Source organism: Hypomesus transpacificus, chromosome 26 (assembly GCF_021917145.1).
Source record: "Hypomesus transpacificus isolate Combined female chromosome 26, fHypTra1, whole genome shotgun sequence".
Classification (NCBI taxonomy): domain Eukaryota; kingdom Metazoa; phylum Chordata; class Actinopteri; order Osmeriformes; family Osmeridae; genus Hypomesus; species Hypomesus transpacificus.
In genome coordinates this window covers 9,231,394-9,248,916 of record NC_061085.1, presented here as the reverse complement: position 1 = coordinate 9,248,916, position 17,523 = coordinate 9,231,394, and the positions used below count along the sequence as shown (strand labels likewise).

At 46.5% G+C, this 17,523-nt stretch overlaps 4 protein-coding genes across 6 annotated transcripts; 2 read left to right on the top strand and 2 right to left on the bottom strand.

The window, feature by feature from the left end:
• Positions 1-349: 349 nt before the first annotated feature.
• On the bottom strand, positions 350-2,788 carry insl5a (insulin-like 5a). Its single transcript, XM_047049790.1, has 2 exons — positions 2,147-2,788; positions 350-884 (listed from the first exon to the last, which is right to left on the bottom strand). The coding sequence occupies exons 1-2, from the start codon at positions 2,319-2,321 to the stop codon at positions 739-741; spliced, it is 321 nt and encodes a 106-aa protein (XP_046905746.1). The 5' UTR covers positions 2,322-2,788; the 3' UTR covers positions 350-738.
• Positions 2,789-4,366: 1,578 nt separating this feature from the next.
• dnai4 (dynein axonemal intermediate chain 4) lies at positions 4,367-11,476 on the bottom strand. The gene is made up of 17 exons (XM_047049933.1): positions 11,314-11,476; positions 10,823-10,991; positions 10,552-10,733; positions 10,270-10,376; positions 9,945-10,101; positions 9,690-9,829; positions 9,257-9,436; positions 8,772-8,954; positions 8,516-8,670; positions 7,996-8,082; positions 7,242-7,393; positions 6,849-7,006; positions 6,203-6,327; positions 6,017-6,115; positions 5,671-5,897; positions 5,279-5,432; positions 4,367-4,753 (listed from the first exon to the last, which is right to left on the bottom strand). Exons 1-17 carry the CDS (start codon positions 11,361-11,363, stop codon positions 4,703-4,705), a joined length of 2,376 nt encoding a protein of 791 aa, XP_046905889.1. The 5' UTR covers positions 11,364-11,476; the 3' UTR covers positions 4,367-4,702.
• Positions 11,477-11,535: 59 nt separating this feature from the next.
• On the top strand, positions 11,536-13,806 carry pars2 (prolyl-tRNA synthetase 2, mitochondrial). Of its 3 annotated transcripts, none has more exons than XM_047049935.1 (3): positions 11,536-11,595; positions 12,075-12,640; positions 12,742-13,806. In XM_047049935.1, the coding sequence occupies exons 2-3, from the start codon at positions 12,089-12,091 to the stop codon at positions 13,621-13,623; spliced, it is 1,434 nt and encodes a 477-aa protein (XP_046905891.1). In that variant the 5' UTR covers positions 11,536-11,595; positions 12,075-12,088; the 3' UTR covers positions 13,624-13,806. The 3 variants fall into 3 exon arrangements, with proteins under 3 accessions (XP_046905891.1, XP_046905890.1, XP_046905892.1); XM_047049934.1 differs by having other exon boundaries at positions 11,565-11,694; XM_047049936.1 differs by lacking the exon at positions 11,536-11,595 and adding an exon at positions 11,683-11,774.
• Positions 13,807-13,996: 190 nt separating this feature from the next.
• Positions 13,997-17,434, top strand: ttc4 (tetratricopeptide repeat domain 4). Its single transcript, XM_047049530.1, has 10 exons — positions 13,997-14,375; positions 14,682-14,799; positions 14,875-15,036; positions 15,150-15,227; positions 15,348-15,472; positions 15,595-15,681; positions 16,351-16,589; positions 16,705-16,789; positions 16,979-17,061; positions 17,161-17,434. Exons 1-10 carry the CDS (start codon positions 14,259-14,261, stop codon positions 17,258-17,260), a joined length of 1,194 nt encoding a protein of 397 aa, XP_046905486.1. The 5' UTR covers positions 13,997-14,258; the 3' UTR covers positions 17,261-17,434.
• Positions 17,435-17,523: the final 89 nt, after the last annotated feature.

Sequence of the window (17,523 nt, the reverse complement as noted above, 5' to 3'; positions counted from 1 at the left end):
GGAAGAAATTAGCAAAGGGGTTAGTAAGTGTGTTTTGGATGAAATTAGCAAAGGGCTTACATGTGTATTAGGGATTAAATTAGCAAAGGGGTTAGTATGTGTGTTTTGGAAGAAATGACCAAAGGGGTTAGTGTGTTTTTTGGATGAAATTAGCAAAGGGTTAATATGTGTGTTTTGGATCAAATTAGCAAAGGGGTTAGTATGCCTGTTTTGGATGAAATTAGCGAAAGTTTCAGCTTCTTGGCTACCTGGATCCTCCACCATTCATACTGATTTAAAACATGGAGTATTCAGTGAATCACTTTAACCATGTGGTCTCATAAATAAGATTTCACTCCACAAACCAAGTATAAGTTAGAACATTTATTTAGCCTGGCAAAAAATACAGTGCTCACAAAACTATATGAAATACAGACTAAAACTAGATGAAAATCCCTGAATTCACAACTTTGGTTCTCATCTCTTGCAGTGCTACGGTCATCATTAATGATCTACAGAGCTAGTCTAATCTATATAGGCTATCCACACCAAAACAAGTATTCACAATCTTAAAGCTCTACGTGATTCTCCTAGTGCAAGTGTTCTGATTTCACAAAAACAGTTTAAAACAATGTGCCTTAGGTGTAAGGAACAGACAGAGCGTGCTTGGGAAAGATGACAGAGAATCTGTGATGAAAGTTCAGGCAGGGGGGGGTCAGTGGGTGGTGGTAGGGGGGGGGTCACACCAACCCCCTGGCTTCAGCAGAGATAGGTGAGGTCACTCTTGCGGCAGCCCACCTGACAGCAGACGGTGGTCAGCATGTTGTTCATGTCTCTCCGGCTCAGGTCGGACCCCAAAGTGGCGCCCTGGTTCTCCATACTCCCCTGCTCGCCGTTGGACAAATCTGGAGGTGATAATAGAACAGTTAGCACGCTTGTGGACGTTACGTCTGGGACCTGAGGAGTTCTGGTTGTGGATTTGACTCAATGTAACCTTAAAATCATTGTTGCTTCACAACTCCAATCAAAAATTGAGTCTGGGTCAAAATACATGCATATGATTCACCGAGTCAAAATACATCTGGCTCGCTGGTTCCTGAGTATTTCCGGTGTACATCAAGTTTTGGCTAACTCTTGTGCATGGCTGTAATTGCTGGTCAGAGTTCCAACTGGACATGTCTAGGTGGAAGCATGCATTCTGTCATCTGGCAGCTCATCTAGCTGGTGATAACGAGCAGGACACAGGAGCTAAATGGGTTTGCTTGTGTCTGTGTCTGCCCTGTAAGAACATGCTGCTCCTCTTATGGGATAACACAATCAGATAAGACGTGAGTTCCTGGGTAATCAGAACGCAGACCCGGTTACCAAGGCTGCATATCTGCCGGCACACACACACACACACACACACACACACACACCCCCAAGGCCAGGTCTGGGACTGAGATCAAAACGTCCCAGGACTTTAAGACGCAGTATTATTATTATATATATTTATTTTGCATTATGCCGCAACCGTTTGATCGGCCGTTCGGGAAATCTCCCAACTCCTGATGGCCAGTCTGACCCTTCCCACAAATCTGCCCCACACACACACACCCACGGCCCACTGGAGGTGAAAGGAGTCCGCAGAGATGCCACCTCAACTTACAGACTAAAAAGTGCATCACAACTATTTAGTGGTAATTCAGAGGGTTAGAAACATTAACATTACTTTACATTTAGTTATCTAGCAGACGCTCTTATCCAGAGCGACTTACAGTAAGTACAGGGACATTCATTTGGTGTGGCCGGGAATCGAACTGGCGACCTTTAGATTACTAGCCCGATTCCCTGACTGCTCAGCCACCTGACTCCCATGAAGATAAAGAACATTAAACCCCTGTGAAGGTGACAAAGGTGGATTGTAAACAGAAAAATCACAAGAGGGAAAGAGAGCGTAGAATCAGATTGGTCAAAAAAGATATAAGAAGAAATAAGAAGACTCTTGATGGCTGAGCGGTTAGGGAATCGGGCTATTAATCAGAAGGTTGCCAGTTCGATTCCTGGCCGTGCCGAGGCACTTCACCCTACTTGCCTCGGGAGAATGTCCCTGTACTTACTGTAAGTCGCTGTGGATAAGAGCGTCTGCTAAATGACTAAAATGTAAATGTGAGGAGCAACAGCTTACCTTCCAGTTCAGGATCGGCGAGGAGTCTCCTCCATCGTGACCCTCCACAGGTGTAGACCACAGCCCTCAGGAACTCTCTTCCACACAGCTTCACCGCCTTCACCTCCGCCTGCACCTGGTTCACCCCCACCACCACACACAGCAGCAGAGGAAGCAGCACCGCTGACGCACGCATTCTGGATGTCTTACGGTCTGGGTGGTGTGGAAGAACTGTTTGATGTGCTTCTCGCTGGTCGGTTGAACTCTGTCGTCGTCCGGAGGAACTCCTGGTCTTGTCTCAGTCTTGTTAAGGCAGTAACCAGGCGGAGTTTTGCTCTGGTCTAAGACTTCCCTCAATATATACCTTCCTCCTTTAAACTTGTTTGTGAAGGACTGTCTCATGCTCATGGCCCATCCCCATTCATCTCTCCATCTCTCCTCACCAGCCGTCCACCCACCTACCATCGCGACCGGTTATTTCCAGTCAGATGGCTCTGTGCATCCGGCCCTCCCCGCCAAGCCATCAGCATTTGGAGTCTTAAGAGGGTGATTTCAATCAGGTAATTACTTCTTTACTGCACCAAAACCCAATCCAATTATCTGTTGCTAGAGATAAACGATGCTCTCCGACCCCTCTATTTAAACAGCTTTATTACAGCGACCTTCCATTTGATGCAATCCTTAATAGGTGACGTGCAGTGATGCCCCTCGGCTAAACAGATGTTTTGTGTTTTCAGGGACAGGTCGTCAAATTTGAGCTCCCTTAACAACGTTTTGTCCCAGTTTGGAGCTACAAAAAAACAAGCAAATGTTGAACTTCCATCATAGCCATTATGGGTTTATTGACGGTATAATGTGGCACACCCACGTAATCCTGACATGAGAGTCGTGTTTGGGCAGGTCACATGACCACAACATGCTAGGAGGGTTCCCCTGTGCTGATGCTAATGCAGTGGGGAATGTAAACACTGCTGGGGAACGATATTGGAAGATCTGGGGAGTGTGTGTGTGTATACCTGGCGTGTGTATGTGTGGTGTGTGTGTGTGTGTGTGTGGGGAGTTGTTTGAAATTAGAACAACTAAACAAGAAGGCTGTTTTACAGGGCTTCTTTGAAAGGTTTTGAGTAAACAAAGGAAAGAGGATAAATTGAGACAAAAGTTTTAAATAACAAGAATTTTCAAGTATGAGACATTATTATATGACTATGACAATAGTAAAGTATGATTACACTTATTATTATTATTATATTTTTTATCTTTTGAATTAAACATTTGTTTTTAATCTTACATCAGGTTTGAGGAGGTAGTGGGATGCAATTTAATTTTCTTGTTATTCAAGTTGCATAAATGTTCGATCTAATTTGAAAGTCAGTGGTCATATTAGTGGTTAGTTAATCTAAGAAAATCTTGTGCTGGAGGCTGTGTACAGAACTTGCTTACCCTATCTCGCTCAGACTCATTCTCAAGGGAACAGTGTCTTAAAATATTATTTATTTGGTCTTCTATATTTGTGCTGCTGTATAAAAGTGCAAAGCTTCATTTCATCATGTCTTAAAAGCATTTCTGCTTTCCTCTTTTTTATATATATTTGTTTGTATGCATGCGTAAGACTTTTGGACAGTACTGTATACTTCAGGTATCAGTTCTTTCTCCACCGTGACAACCCACAAACATACTACAACTGCACAAAGTACAAGTGTCTGGCTGAAAACCACCATCACAAAAAGTTGTAATCATAATCATAATAACAATATTTAAGATGCACTTTATATTAACTAAAATCTCAAAGTGCTATCATCAAACTATCATGTCAACCCCCCAAAAGAAAAAAAAAAAAAAAAAAAAGTACATTTTGTGGATTTTCTTGTTGTGTCGTCAGTGGCTTTCCAAGGTTTCATATCCCCACACCTGTTGAGACTCATAAACCTGAGCTTTCACTCTGTTTGTTGTAACAGCACCTCCTTTACGATCACTTTCAACACGGCAAGGTTAAATGTTGGGGAAAGACCGTGCCTGTGTAATGACCGTCTTAACGTGAGTGGGTGGGATGAGCTGCATGTTGTAAAGTGTGTGTGTGTGTTTATGACAGTAAACGGGCTAAATACCCCATTACCCCTGAGCAGAACAGCGTCAAAGACAAACTCCTTCCTCACGGGGAACAAGTGCAGCTCTAGTGAACAAGCCGGGTGGAGTGAAAGAGGAAGTGTGCAATACAATGTTGTCTGACACACAGAAAAGCCACGGCCAGAAGTCACATCAGCTAAACCCCGAGAGAAAACCAAACTGCCCCCAAACTGATCTCAACAGACAACAATAGAAATCGAATCGTTTCCTGGTTATCCGTTATTGCTTTATTTTCGTTATAATTTTTTTTTTTTTTTTTACTTCCCATATCAAACCAAGACAGCAGACCACAACCTGCTGTTGCAGTCTTCTATAATCGGATTGTGGAACTAACACGAGACATTCAGCCGCCCCACTTCTCTGGGGATCACAAAAAGAGGAAAACTACTCAGAAGGTGGGTGAGAGAAGATCAGGACAGTTCAAGGGACATTAACCTGTGTGTGTTTGTATTCTCACAGCTGGCTGGCTAGGGTGGAACCGATAATATCTTCTAATGTGTCCACCTGAGAAGAAAGAAGAGGCTATCAGCTCCCGAGGTAGGTACAGCTCCTCAGCCACCCCCTGACGGAGGAGACGCCACATCAAACTGTCCCTCAACAGGAAATGTGGCTGGCAATATCAGGACATGAACACACAGAGAAGAGCTGAAAGCACGTTGTCATGATAACAGATCTGAAGGAGTCACTCTGTCTGAAAGAGCAAAAGCTGCAGATGATGTAATTGTTGGATATATATATATAACGACGAACGTTTGCATGCTTTCAATTGAAAGATAAACCATGTGTGAGGCAGAGATTGATTCCCCGCAGTGGCCAAAAATGACCTTGTGTCCTTGGGCAACTTCACCCTACTTGCCTCGGGGGGAATGTCCCTGTACTTACTGTAAGTCGCTCTGGATAAGAGCATCTGCTAAATGACTAAATGTAATTCTACAGGGAGGTTAGGGAGATGAGGTTATTTTTTAAACGAGGGCTAACAGACGTTTGAGAAGCGCTGGTATTGGAGCCTCATGTTCATCCAGGACTCACCTGATCACCCTCTCCCATGCTGAAGTTCTTGAGCTGGTAGACGCTGACTTGGCCGTCGCTGTCCCCGACTAGGACACAGTCTGTCTCTGTAGCAAACAGCAGGGAGGTCAGCCTCACCCCCGGCCCAGCCAGGCTCACCACGGTGGGGTCCAGGCTGGGGGGGAGAGCACAGGAGGTTGGTGAACGGACCATGACGTAGATCTGAGCTGATTCAGGTGATATATGAGAGAGAGAGAGAGAGAGAGAGAGAGAGAGAGAGAGAGAGAGAGAGAGAGAGAGAGAGAGAGAGAGAGAGAGAGAGAGAGAGAGAGAGAGAGGGAGAGAGGGAGAGAGAGAGAGAGGGAGAGAGAGAGGGAGGGAGAGAGGGAGGGAGAGGGAATTTGTTTTCTCACATGCTAGCACCCAGGTCCCAGATCTCCACCCTGCCGTCATTGACAGCCCCGAACACGGTGGCCCACTGGGGGGACCACATGACGTCGTACACGGCCCTCTGGGTGGAGGGGAAGCTCAGCACTGGCTCCAGCAGGTCCTGCCTCCACAGGTGGATGGTCCAATCAGACGAGCAGCTCAGAAAGAGGTCCTCGCAGAACGGAGACCACGTGATCCGATACACGGGGCCCTAGCCACGGGTCAAACAGGACCAGGACCGAAGTCTAGAATTACCCTTCAATTCATCCCTTTCGTAGCCTTTCAATTCATCCCTTTCGGCGGCTACAGTGTGAAGGGCTTGGGGCCTACCTTGTGTGCAGAGTAGGTCTCCAGATACTGCTCGTTGTAAGAACAGGAGCACTTGTGGATGTGGCCCTCTTCTGTGCCTGCCAGGTAAATGTTGTAGTCCTGAGGGCAAAGCATGGTCTTAACTGCCCTTTCACACTGATACTAAAGATAACAGACAGACAGAAAACTGTCTGGAGGAGATCTCACCAAAGGATGGAAGTCGAAGCAGAGGCCTGGCGCCTGGCGTGAGATTAGAGCCTCGCTCTTCCTCTCCTTCTCGCCAGCATGCGTCTTGGTCTTCTCGTTCCTCGTCCTCTTCAGCTTCATCAGGTCTACGGGAGGCAGAACACATGGACTAGCGCAAACGAAGCCAGCTAATGAGCTAGCCATACCTCAAACACTCGGCGCTAATGAGCTAGCCATGCCTCAAACACTGGGAGCTAATGAGCAAGCCATGTCTCAAACACTGGGAGCTAATGAGCTAGCCATGCCTCAAACACTGGGAGCTAATGAGCTAGCCATGCCTCAAAAACTGGGAGCTAATGAGCTAGCCATGCCTCAAACACTCGGAGCTAATGAGCTAGCCATGCCTCAAACACTGGGAACTAATGAGCTAGCCATGCTTCAAACACTGGGAGCTAATGAGCTAGCCATGCCTCAAACACTGGGAGCTAATGAGCTAGCCATGCCTCAAACACTGGGAGCTAATGAGCTAGCCATGCCTCAAACACTGGGCCATTCATGTAAATAAAACTGATTTGAAGTTAATTAAACCATATTTGAAATAAATAACTGACTATGTTCCAGTGCAAAAGAGAACAGCCTTCTGATATATGTCCTATGACCTACTGACCTATGCAGTCGAGGCCTTTGCGTAGGAACCACTTGCTGATCCTGCCGTCGGCGGAAATGGAGATGAGGTTCTCCCCCTTGTCCTCCCCCGACGGCCCCCTCTCACTGTCGATCCATCTCACCTGCCACACTGGGCTGGTGTGCTTGTGGGCGCATTCACTGCACAGGGACAGAGAGTTCTGATGTCAGGAGAGAGACAGGTCGGAAGGAACGTGACAGTTTGCATACTGCATTACTGACCCTATATTAGTGTGTAGTCTGCATACTAAGAATGGCGGTGACAGAAGAAAAGTTAAGTAATTTAATTGGATTTTCCATTGATATCACAAGCTTGGTAATAAAAATTAACTAAATACGGCACGTTTGTGAGGAAATAGCCTCTCTGAGCACCTACGTGGTGTCAGTGGTGGGCGTCTCGTCTCTGCTGTGCACGTTATACATGGCTACGCTGCCGTCGTACATCCCCACGGCTAGCAGGCTAACGTTGTTGGCTGAGAAGTCCAGGGCGGTCACTCCATTCTCGCAGTGAAAGACCCTCTCAGGCCACTGCAGATGAGAGAAGCCCCTGTTCGCAGTTAACCCAACTGAAGCACGAGGAGAGAGGCTGACACAAACACTACCACAGAGGAGAGAGGCGTAAACTAACACTACCACAGAGGAGAGAGGCATACACAAACACTACCACAGAGGAGAGAGGCGTACACTAACACTACCACAGAGGACAGAGGCTGACACAAACACTACCACAGAGGAGAGAGGCGTACACTAACACTACCACAGAGGAGAGAGGCATACACAAACACTACCACAGAGGAGAGAGGCGTACACTAACACTACCACAGAGGACAGAGGCTGACACAAACACTACCACAGAGGAGAGAGGCGTACACTAACACTACCACAGAGGACAGAGGCTGACACAAACACTACCACAGAGGAGAGAGGCTGACACAAACACTACCACAGAGGAGAGAGGCGTACACAAACACTACCACGGAGGAGAGAGGCTGACACAAACACTACCACAGAGGAGAGAGGCGTACACTAACACTACCACAGAGGAGAGAGGCATACACAAACACTACCACAGAGGAGAGAGGCGTACACTAACACTACCACAGCACCATAGAGCAGACACACACACACACCGTTGGGTTCTTCAGGGACCAGCAGCAGACTAGGCCCGATTTCTGGTCTTTGAAGTCAAATTGTCCGTACCCCACAGCCAGAAGGTCCTGTTGGTAAAGACAACATGACTTTACAATTTGTACAGCCATAGATGGTAAAAGTACACACATCTTTCACTCAAGTATAAGTACAAATACTCAGGTTTACAAAGACTCTGGTAAAAGTCCTGACAACACTTTTTCACTCAAGTTAAAGTAAAGAAGTGTGGGCTCTTTTTCAAAACCTTTTTTAGAAAAACCTTTTTTCAACCTTTTGAATCTTTTTTTCCCACACACAGTGAAAAGAGAGGTGAGGAGAACAGAGCAGAACAGAGCATAGCACAATAGAGTACAGTAGATCCCTCTTCAATGTAGCTTTAAACTTTTTGGGGAAACTTAAAAAACTTGTTGCCTTCTGCCTTGCTCAATGGTAGCATCGTAGCTTCACTACCAAGGCTCGGTATAACAGGAGAGGGAGACAGAGAGGAGGAGAGGAGCTTACTGGATTGGTCTTGTTCCAGGCCATGCTACTGACGTTGCGGCCTGCCGTGAGCTCACAGCTAAAGGCCCAGAGTCTCTCCAGCGCCGGGGTGAGTGAACTCTCTTCCTCTTCCTCCATCCTCCCTGCTGCGTTGGTCTTCAGCAGAAGGTCTTCATCTGGACAATGAAAGGCCACCGTTTAGTATTTTATTTTCAATAATATTTTCTATGCGTATGGTCTGTGTTAGTTTCTGCTGTCAGAGTACTAACTGTTTCACCTTCCAATATGGGGAGTTGTCTGTATGCAGCAAGCTTGGGCTGGTAAATGTTCTCCAGAACAATCCTTTCCATCACAAACAGATCCTGCTGGAAGCTCTCAGACTGGAGAATGAGTTCAGGGTCCGGCTCGTCGTCCGTAGGAACCAAGAAGGTCTCCATCTCGGTCTGGGAAGAGGTGCTAGCTGGAGGGAAACACACCCGTGTGTATAGCTGCATGCTATAAACCGTACCTGAATGTCAAACCCTCTCACACAACCCTTCTGTACATGATGTCTTAAGGTTGGTTCACACTAACCCAAACAATGTCCAACAAACACCAAATGTTCTCCTGTTGGCTGTCGGGTTTAGAACATTTAGACAGATAACTGTCATTTTCAAACTGCCCCAACAAACACCGCCCAGGCGTATCACATCACAGCCAACAACTGGTCTGTGTTTGGGCAGCGTGAACAGGCCTGTGGAGACCTACTGCACCCGGTGTTACCTATACTGGTGGTGCCCAGAACTGACACAGTCCTCTCAGGCCCGTGAACAGTGTCCAGTCTGTGGTGAGAAATGGCCTCAGGACAGATCATGTCCTCTGAACTGGGCTTCTGGACAGCCTCACCCACTCCGTCCGACAAGCAGAAGGAGTCGTACATGTCCCAGGAGGAGGCCGTGCAAGCTGTGGAGGCAGAGGCAGAAGAGGCTTGAGGGCACTAGGGTCAGGGGTCAGATGGGGCACTAGGGTCAGGGGTCAGATGGGGCACTAGGGTCAGATGGGGCACTAGGGTCAGGGGTCAGATGGGGCACTAGGGTCAGGGATCAGATGGGAAGATTCAGGGGAGAGTGAAGAGTACATAGATTGAAATGACAGATTGACTGAGGCAGAGGGACCTTAAGGAATTTAAGAATGCATTATTATCATTATTACCAACCTGCATCCACCATATCGATGCTCTCACATTGGACCTCTTTGGTTTTGGGCGCTCCATTGAACGTCTGCATGGATCTTTCCACAAACTGGTCATTTCCCATCCGGTTCCTGCACAGTTCCTCATACAGGGCGGTTCTCTTTCTTGGGATGAGAATAAGGGAGTGTGACATTGCGTTGTTTGTATTGCAAATTCTAGAATGATCTATCGGGCGAAACACAGCACACGGAGCAGCGTGTGAAGCCAGCAGGTGTTTACTTGACGTCTTCGGCCTCCTGCGAGTCCACAGACACGGAAACCGCCGGCATGTCCAGCATCCAGATAGTCTCTGACTCAGTGAGGTAGAGTTCCACCACATCGTCCAGCATCTCCTCCCCCACCAGCTCCTTGACCTCCTCCCTCCTCACCTGAACATCTGGCGGAAGAAAACACCTGATTGATGTGATCGTAGCACATTCAGCTTTCATTTAAGTCACCTGTGCCTGTTCTTTGAGGGTTTGTGTGGTCGCCCTGTGTCTTTCATTCAACTGTTGATCTGAGAAAAGAAAAAAACGGAATCGATATAGCTAGATATATCAGGAACCTGAGGTACTGATGTCTCTTTTAGACGATGGGTCCTCGATCTCTTCATTCATTGACTCCATTGTGGACAGGCTGGACCTGGAAACGGTGCTGCTACCAAACACTGACCTGGAACACATTAGTGGTAACCCAATTATAGTATGTCAGTGGTCCACTGGTCTAAATAACTACTAAATAACAGTTCTCCGACATGTAGATGAGAAAATACTAGACTTTGCGACTCAAACCTTCCATGGTGAGAAAAGCCATTACAAATGGTATGCCCAAGTCCGAGCTTGGATACCTGGTAAAGGGCCCAGCAAAGCTTGTGTTGGCGGTTGTCTGGTAAGCCGTGGAGAAAAAGTCTGAAACAGTGGCGCCAGATGCGTCGGTAGCAAATATTTTGCTCTGTTTAGGCTGTATGAGCCCTGGGTCGGGCTGGTACAGGGGTTGTGGGGTAACATCTTTGCCATTTTCATCGTATACCTGTCCAAAAAGAGGAGGGTAATATTATGTCTGTGTGCACGTCTCTCTAACAGCACCACACCTCAACATGGTAGTCGTTGCGATTTTACCTGAACGATGTGTTTTGGTGTTTGAACAGAGTTTTTATCAATGAGTTTACTGTCACCGGCCAAACTGAAACTCTTTCTGCTAATGGAGGCGGTGACACTCTTTGTACGGGTTGTGCTGTGGTTGACCCGAAGTATTCCTGAAGTTGACGCATTTACTGTTCTGGAAGACCTGAAAAGTACAATGTGTATGGATCACATTTCTTGATATTATGTTCGATATATATACATATACATATATATTGGTATTCAGTAACAGGGAAAAGTTTGGACACGTTTTCCCATGTGTCCAAACTTTTGACTGACTATATGTATTTGTCTTAAAGCCACAAATCACACGAAAAAGGCAATAGCAACGTTAGCTACATGTGTAGACTAGCTAGCTACTGTACATGCAGTTTCACAATGTCACTAACAGTACAACTAAGCTAGCTAAATAAGCAGCTTGATGTGTTTGCATGTGTCAATGTGTTAGACTGTCGGTGTTGACTTACGGTGTTATTTTCAGAGTAGGTTTCTTCATTTTGGCTGTGGTGGTTGACATGCTGTACACCAATTCGTTGCTGGCTCAGAAAAACCTTCATGTATCTGGTTAGAAAGAATCAAGCCGGTTTCTTGCACTTCTGCTAGAGTAGCTAGAAGTTTAATTTTTGTTGAGGATTGCCATAGTAACAGATGTTCCTCCAGACCGCTAGGTGGTGCTAGTAGAGCTAAAGCTGTGAGTGACCAGAGCTAAAACCATGTGACGAGAATGGCAGCGTTATGTAGCTATCTAGGTAAATGCTAAAGACTTTTATGTTCTGGTCTTCGTTAATTTTTTGTAAGCTGTAACATTAAAAATAAAAACGTATTTTGCACTGTCAATCGGTTTTAAGGTGAGATTCTGTCTAGCTTATTTAGCAGTCTGAATGAATCTGACTTGAATGAATACCAGCCTCGATCTGCTAGTGAGTTGGTAAGCTAGATGTCAGTGTTTATTGCTACCAGCTAGATGACACCCTCCAAAGCTAGGGGAAATATAAATTGTAGTAACACTGGCTAGCTTTTTAAAATGCACATTCATGTTGGCTAAAAGGTTGACTATTGATAGTTAGCTAATTTAACCTGGAAGTCAATGTCACCGTCTACATCTTCGACACTTGTTGACCTTGTTATTAAGTGCGTCACCCAGTAGTAAAAAACACTACCGCTGTATTACTGCCGTGCACTTTCTAGATGCTGAATAAAAATCTTCACTTCGATATATTTCCTCCAGGGTACTAGTCAGCCATGAGGGTCCTGTTGTGGCAGAAAATCCTGCCCCATCTACCCAGGACCCTAACCACTCCCTGCAGAGGTTGTGCAGGCCATGCTCCTCTCCCCACCCACACTGACCAGAAGCCCGGCCGCCCCCCTCTCCTGGTCTCCCGTCTCTTTCAGCCCTCAAACCTCCGTGACGTGGGGCAGGAGGGCCGGGCCCCAGGGGAGACGACCTGCAAAAGCCAACGACTGATGCAACAGGCTGGGCTCATCCACCCCTCCAACCCTGGCTGCTACCACTACCTCCCAGCCACAGTGCGCTCCATGGAGAAACTGGTCAGGCTGATCGACCAGGAAATGCAGGGTATCGGAGGTCAGAAGGTGGACATGCCCAGCCTGTGCTCAGCTGAGCTGTGGAGGCGTAGTGAACGCTGGGATCTGATGGGGAAGGAGCTTTTCCGCCTGCGAGACCGTCACGGGGGAGAGTACTGCCTCGGACCCACCCACGAAGAGGCAGTGACAGAGTTGCTAGCCTCCCAGGGAACCCTGTCCTATCGACAGCTCCCACTGCTTCTCTACCAGGTACACGCTGACTGCACCACGCCCCTCATCACACTTTCGATTCTTCAGTCACGTTGTGGTTGTGTTGTAGAACCGCTGTAATCGAGCTTCGATGCGTGCAGGTCACCCGCAAGTTCCGCGACGAGCCGAAGCCACGCTTCGGACTGCTGAGGGGTCGGGAGTTCTACATGAAGGACATGTACTCGTTTGACGCGAGCGAAGAGGCCGCCTACCAGACGTACGAGTCTGTGTGCCAGGCCTACAGCAGGCTCTTCTCCCGGCTGAGCCTGCCATGCGTCCAGGTCCAAGCTGACACGGGCAACATCGGAGGGAAGCTCTCCCATGAGTTCCAGCTGCCGGCAGAGATAGGAGAGGACCGGTTGCTGGTGTGTGGAGCGTGCTCCTTTTCTGCCAACGTGGAGACGGTGGCTCCTGATAGGACGGACTGCCCTCGCTGTCAGACAGGCACACTAGTGGAATCCAAGGGAATTGAGGTGGGCCACACCTTCTATCTCGGCACAAAGTACTCGCGTATATTTGACGCCTCCTTCACCAACACCCAAAACAAGTCTGCCGTCACCGAGATGGGCTGCTTTGGACTTGGGGTGACCCGGATTCTCGCTGCAGCCATCGAAGTCATGTCAACAGAGGAAGGTATTCGATGGCCCGGTCTGATAGCCCCATACCAGATCTGTATTTTACCCCCTAAGAGGGGTAGTAAGATGGACAGTGTAGCTGGCTTGATTGATGACTTGGTCCAACAACTGCGGGAGACCTTGCCCAGCCTGAGAGGAGAGGTGGTGTTAGATGACCGAACCCAGATGACTATTGGTAAGAGGTTGAAGGACGCCAGTCGACTGGGGTACCCATATGTCGTTGTGGTGGGGCAGAGTGCTCTAGAGGAGACCCCTAGATTTGAAGTGATCTGTCAGCAGACTGGTGAAAAACTGTACCTCAGTAAGGATGGCCTGGTAGACTTACTCAGAGCTGTGGAAACAGTCTGATTTTGGACATGTATCAGGACTTAATTTGAATGGTTCTCTTTCATTGAATGGTGATTGAATGTGTTTACTGTATATTTGTATGTTGGAAGCTGGACTAACGGGCAGTCCGTTTCTTCAAAGGGATGGGGGTGGGAAAGGATGATAACTGTCACATGTAAGAAGTAAAAACATGGTTCTATTGTATCCAATAGTGTATTTTGTGTCTTTTTTCCGTTTAATAGATTATGCACATTTTGAAAATGTTTGAAAATGCAAAATTCAGAGAGAAATAAACAGTTTTGCAGCAAGAGTAGAAATGAAATGCAAATGTATAACGATCCAAATCAGTACAACAGCTGTAGCGTTCCGCGGTGGCACTCAGGCCTGGCATGTTTGGGAACCGTATCCGGAACTGTTACGGGTAAATCGTAGTGCAGCTCGGATACACTTTGATGTAACGCTAGTTCACCCACATGTAAATAACTGCGGGTTGGAAAAACGAGAGCTGATTTTGTAAGATTTTGTCTGCCACGTGGATCTTTAGGTGGCTACTAGTATCCATGTTAACGTACTATGATACTATAATCACGCTGGTCATTAAGAAATCAGGATCCAGGCTGTAAGTAACGTAAGCTAGCTAGCTAGTGCTGTCAAAAATGGCTTCGCTACAACAACAACAAGGTGATGACAGTGACGATGGCATGGATGAGTTCATGGACAAATTCAAGAAAGAAAAATATAAAAATGGATTTAACGAAAGTACTTGGGAAGAGGTAAGGAATGTATTATTTTGCATGTATGAACCTATGAACAGCGTGTGTTGACTTTGCCAGCAACCTAGCAGAGCTGGGGGGTATTCCAGAAAGCATGTAATGCAACACACCCGGGTAAATTAATTCCCCAGCTGACACCCAGCGTAGTAGCAACATTGCCAATAAATTGGCGCAACATTGTGTGTCAGTTAATTTGCCGCATTATGTCGCATTACAGGCCTTATGGAATACTCCCCAGGACAGCCTACTCTCTGTTTAACTTGAGATGACGTGATGGCGCATTCATGTCTTCTCTCTTGTGTGTAGGAATTTGATAGAGTGCCGATGTTCATGAAAAGTGTACCTGACGTGATAGACTCCAGTACACACCCCGAACTCGCCTGTATACAGCACATCATCCACGACGACGACAGATCTCCCGAAGGTATGCTAGCTGAAAATAAAAAGGAAATGCGCCTTCTTTACTGAACAGGCTAACTGAATGTCCTCGTCTCCTCAGAACATGCAGAGGCTCTGAAAGACGAGGGGAACTCATACTTCAAAGAAAAGAACTACAAAAGGGCTATATTGGCCTACACAGAGGGCTTAAAAAAGAAATGCGCGGAGACTAACGTAAATGCCATCCTACACACAAACAGAGCAGCGGCACACTTTCATCTGGGTAAAGATCTGTTCTCAAAGTGTCCATATAAATCTATACTCTATACTCATATACTCCATCAGCCAGAAGTTCCCAGGTAGCTCTAACATACACCCTTTTCCCTCGTTCCTCAGGTAACATGCGTTCTGCGTTGAATGACGCTGCAGCTGCAAGGAAGCTCAAACCAGACCATCTTAAAGCGCTCATACGAGGTTTTGACACCGTCACGAGGATTGCATTGGCTTACCACAGTTATTATATTACAGGAGGTTTAGCCTGTTGGTAAAGTACAGCTGTAGACCTCTGTAGACCTTCTCTCTGTGTCTACACAGGTGCCCAGTGCTTCATGGAGCTGCGTCTCTATACCGAGGCTCTTCACTGGTCTGAAGATGGGCTACAGCTGCAACCTACAGACAAGAAGCTGCAGGAACTGAGAGCTGCTGCAGATAAACAGAAAGTAAGAGATACCAAGCTAGGACACATGCCTTCTTTGTCGGTATCCTTGTCCTTCTGGGTTTACAGGAAGAGAAGTCCATGTTTTTTGGAGAAAGAATAAAACTGGTTTTCTTGATGGTTTAGAGAGCGTTGGAGAGAGACGCGAGGAAGGCCAAGGTGAAAGAGAAGAGAGAACGTGGAGAGAAAGAGACCCTGCTGGCTGCCATCAAGGTGAGTCTGTCTAGAAATGAAAACCACCTCTCACAGGTACCGTATCATTTGGTCAGGAAGCATCGCAGTAACACCTGTCTGTTCCATACAGGAGCATTGCAGTAACACCTGTCTGTTCCATATAGGAGCATCGCAGTAACACCTGTCTGTTCCATATAAGAGCATCGCAGTAACACCTGTCTGTTCCATATAAGAGCATCGCAGTAACACCTGTCTGTTCCATATAGGAGCATCGCAGTAACACCTGTCTGTTCCATATAGGAGCATTGCAGTAACACCTGTCTGTTCCATATAGGAGCATCGCAGTAACACCTGTCTGTTCCATATAAGAGCATCGCAGTAACACCTGTCTGTTCCATATAAGAGCATCGCAGTAACACCTGTCTGTTCCATACAGGAGCATTGCAGTAACACCTGTCTGTTCCATACAGGAGCATCGCAGTAACACCTGTCTGTTCCATATAGGAGCATCGCAGTAACACCTGTCTGTTCCATATAAGAGCATCGCAGTAACACCTGTCTGTTCCATATAGGAGCATCGCAGTAACACCTGTCTGTTCCATATAGGAGCATTGCAGTAACACCTGTCTGTTCCATATAGGAGCATTGCAGTAACACCTGTCTGTTCCATATAAGAGCATCGCAGTAACACCTGTCTGTTCCATGTAGGAGCGAGGCATCAAGCTGCTGAAGCCGAAGCAGCCGTCGAAGCGCAGGTCTGACAGCGAGGATGAGGATGTGGGTCCTGCAGACATGGCAGGGCGGGAGCTGGATGGGCTGACCTCCCAGGAGGCCACGGGGGTGAGAGTGTCTCTGGATGAGCAGGGAAGTCTGCAGTGGCCGGTTCTCTTCCTCTACCCTGAACACCAGCAGACAGATTTCATCTCAGCCTTCAGAGAGTCCTCAAGGTTTGTTTCTCCTACTGACGTTTCATTTGGTCCTCGGTCGACTTGTGCAATATTAACGTTTTTTTTGTTTTACGCATCACTTAACTGCGAACTATGCTTGCTTTCCCACTGTTAGCTTTGTAGATCATCTGGCTGTTATGTTTAGTGAAGAACTCCCACCTTGGGATGTGGATCGAAAGTATCTTCCTCAAAATCTTGAGGTACCTCGTTTATTTTTTATTTTTTTTACTGCAGTTCTGTTTCTGCAACAGTCTGCTAAAGAACCGATCAACAGATGCGTTGTTAATTGTGTTTTACTCTTTACCGATTGCAAGACAATTTCTGTGTGTGATCAATTCATATTTTGTCCTTTTTCTTTCGTGGGTTTTAACTTCACTTCCACTTTCCAGCTGTTCTTTGAAGATTATGAGAAAGAGTCACTGCACCAGGTGGACCCAGAACAATCTCTCCTTAAAGTCCTACAGCATAAAAGGTAAATAGACAGGACATTTAATCAAAATCTCCAGGACACCAGTATTAAGTGACTTCCTTTATGTATTTCGTCTAACCATTCTCAAACTTTTTTTACCAGGTACTTTGTGAAAGCCGGAAGTCCAAGCTTCATTGTGTTGGTGAAGGACTCTCCGTTCTTTAAGCTGTTTTTATCTGGAAAGAAATTGCAACGATTGTGAAGACTTCTTTGAGTGTTTTTTAGGCCTGGCGATCTCAGAAGCTGGGTGTTATTCTAAGAAATCATATTCATGTCATCCATCATGACTGAAATTGGTCCCCTTCTTTGCTTTTGCAAATATTAATGTTAATCAGTGTGCTTAAGACTGCAAAAACATAAACAGTTACTAAATGAAGTGTTTCTATCATATCATGTGTGGATCATTTTATGATATCTAAGGATATGAATGAAATCAAACAGTGACATTTATTTTAAATCGCTAGG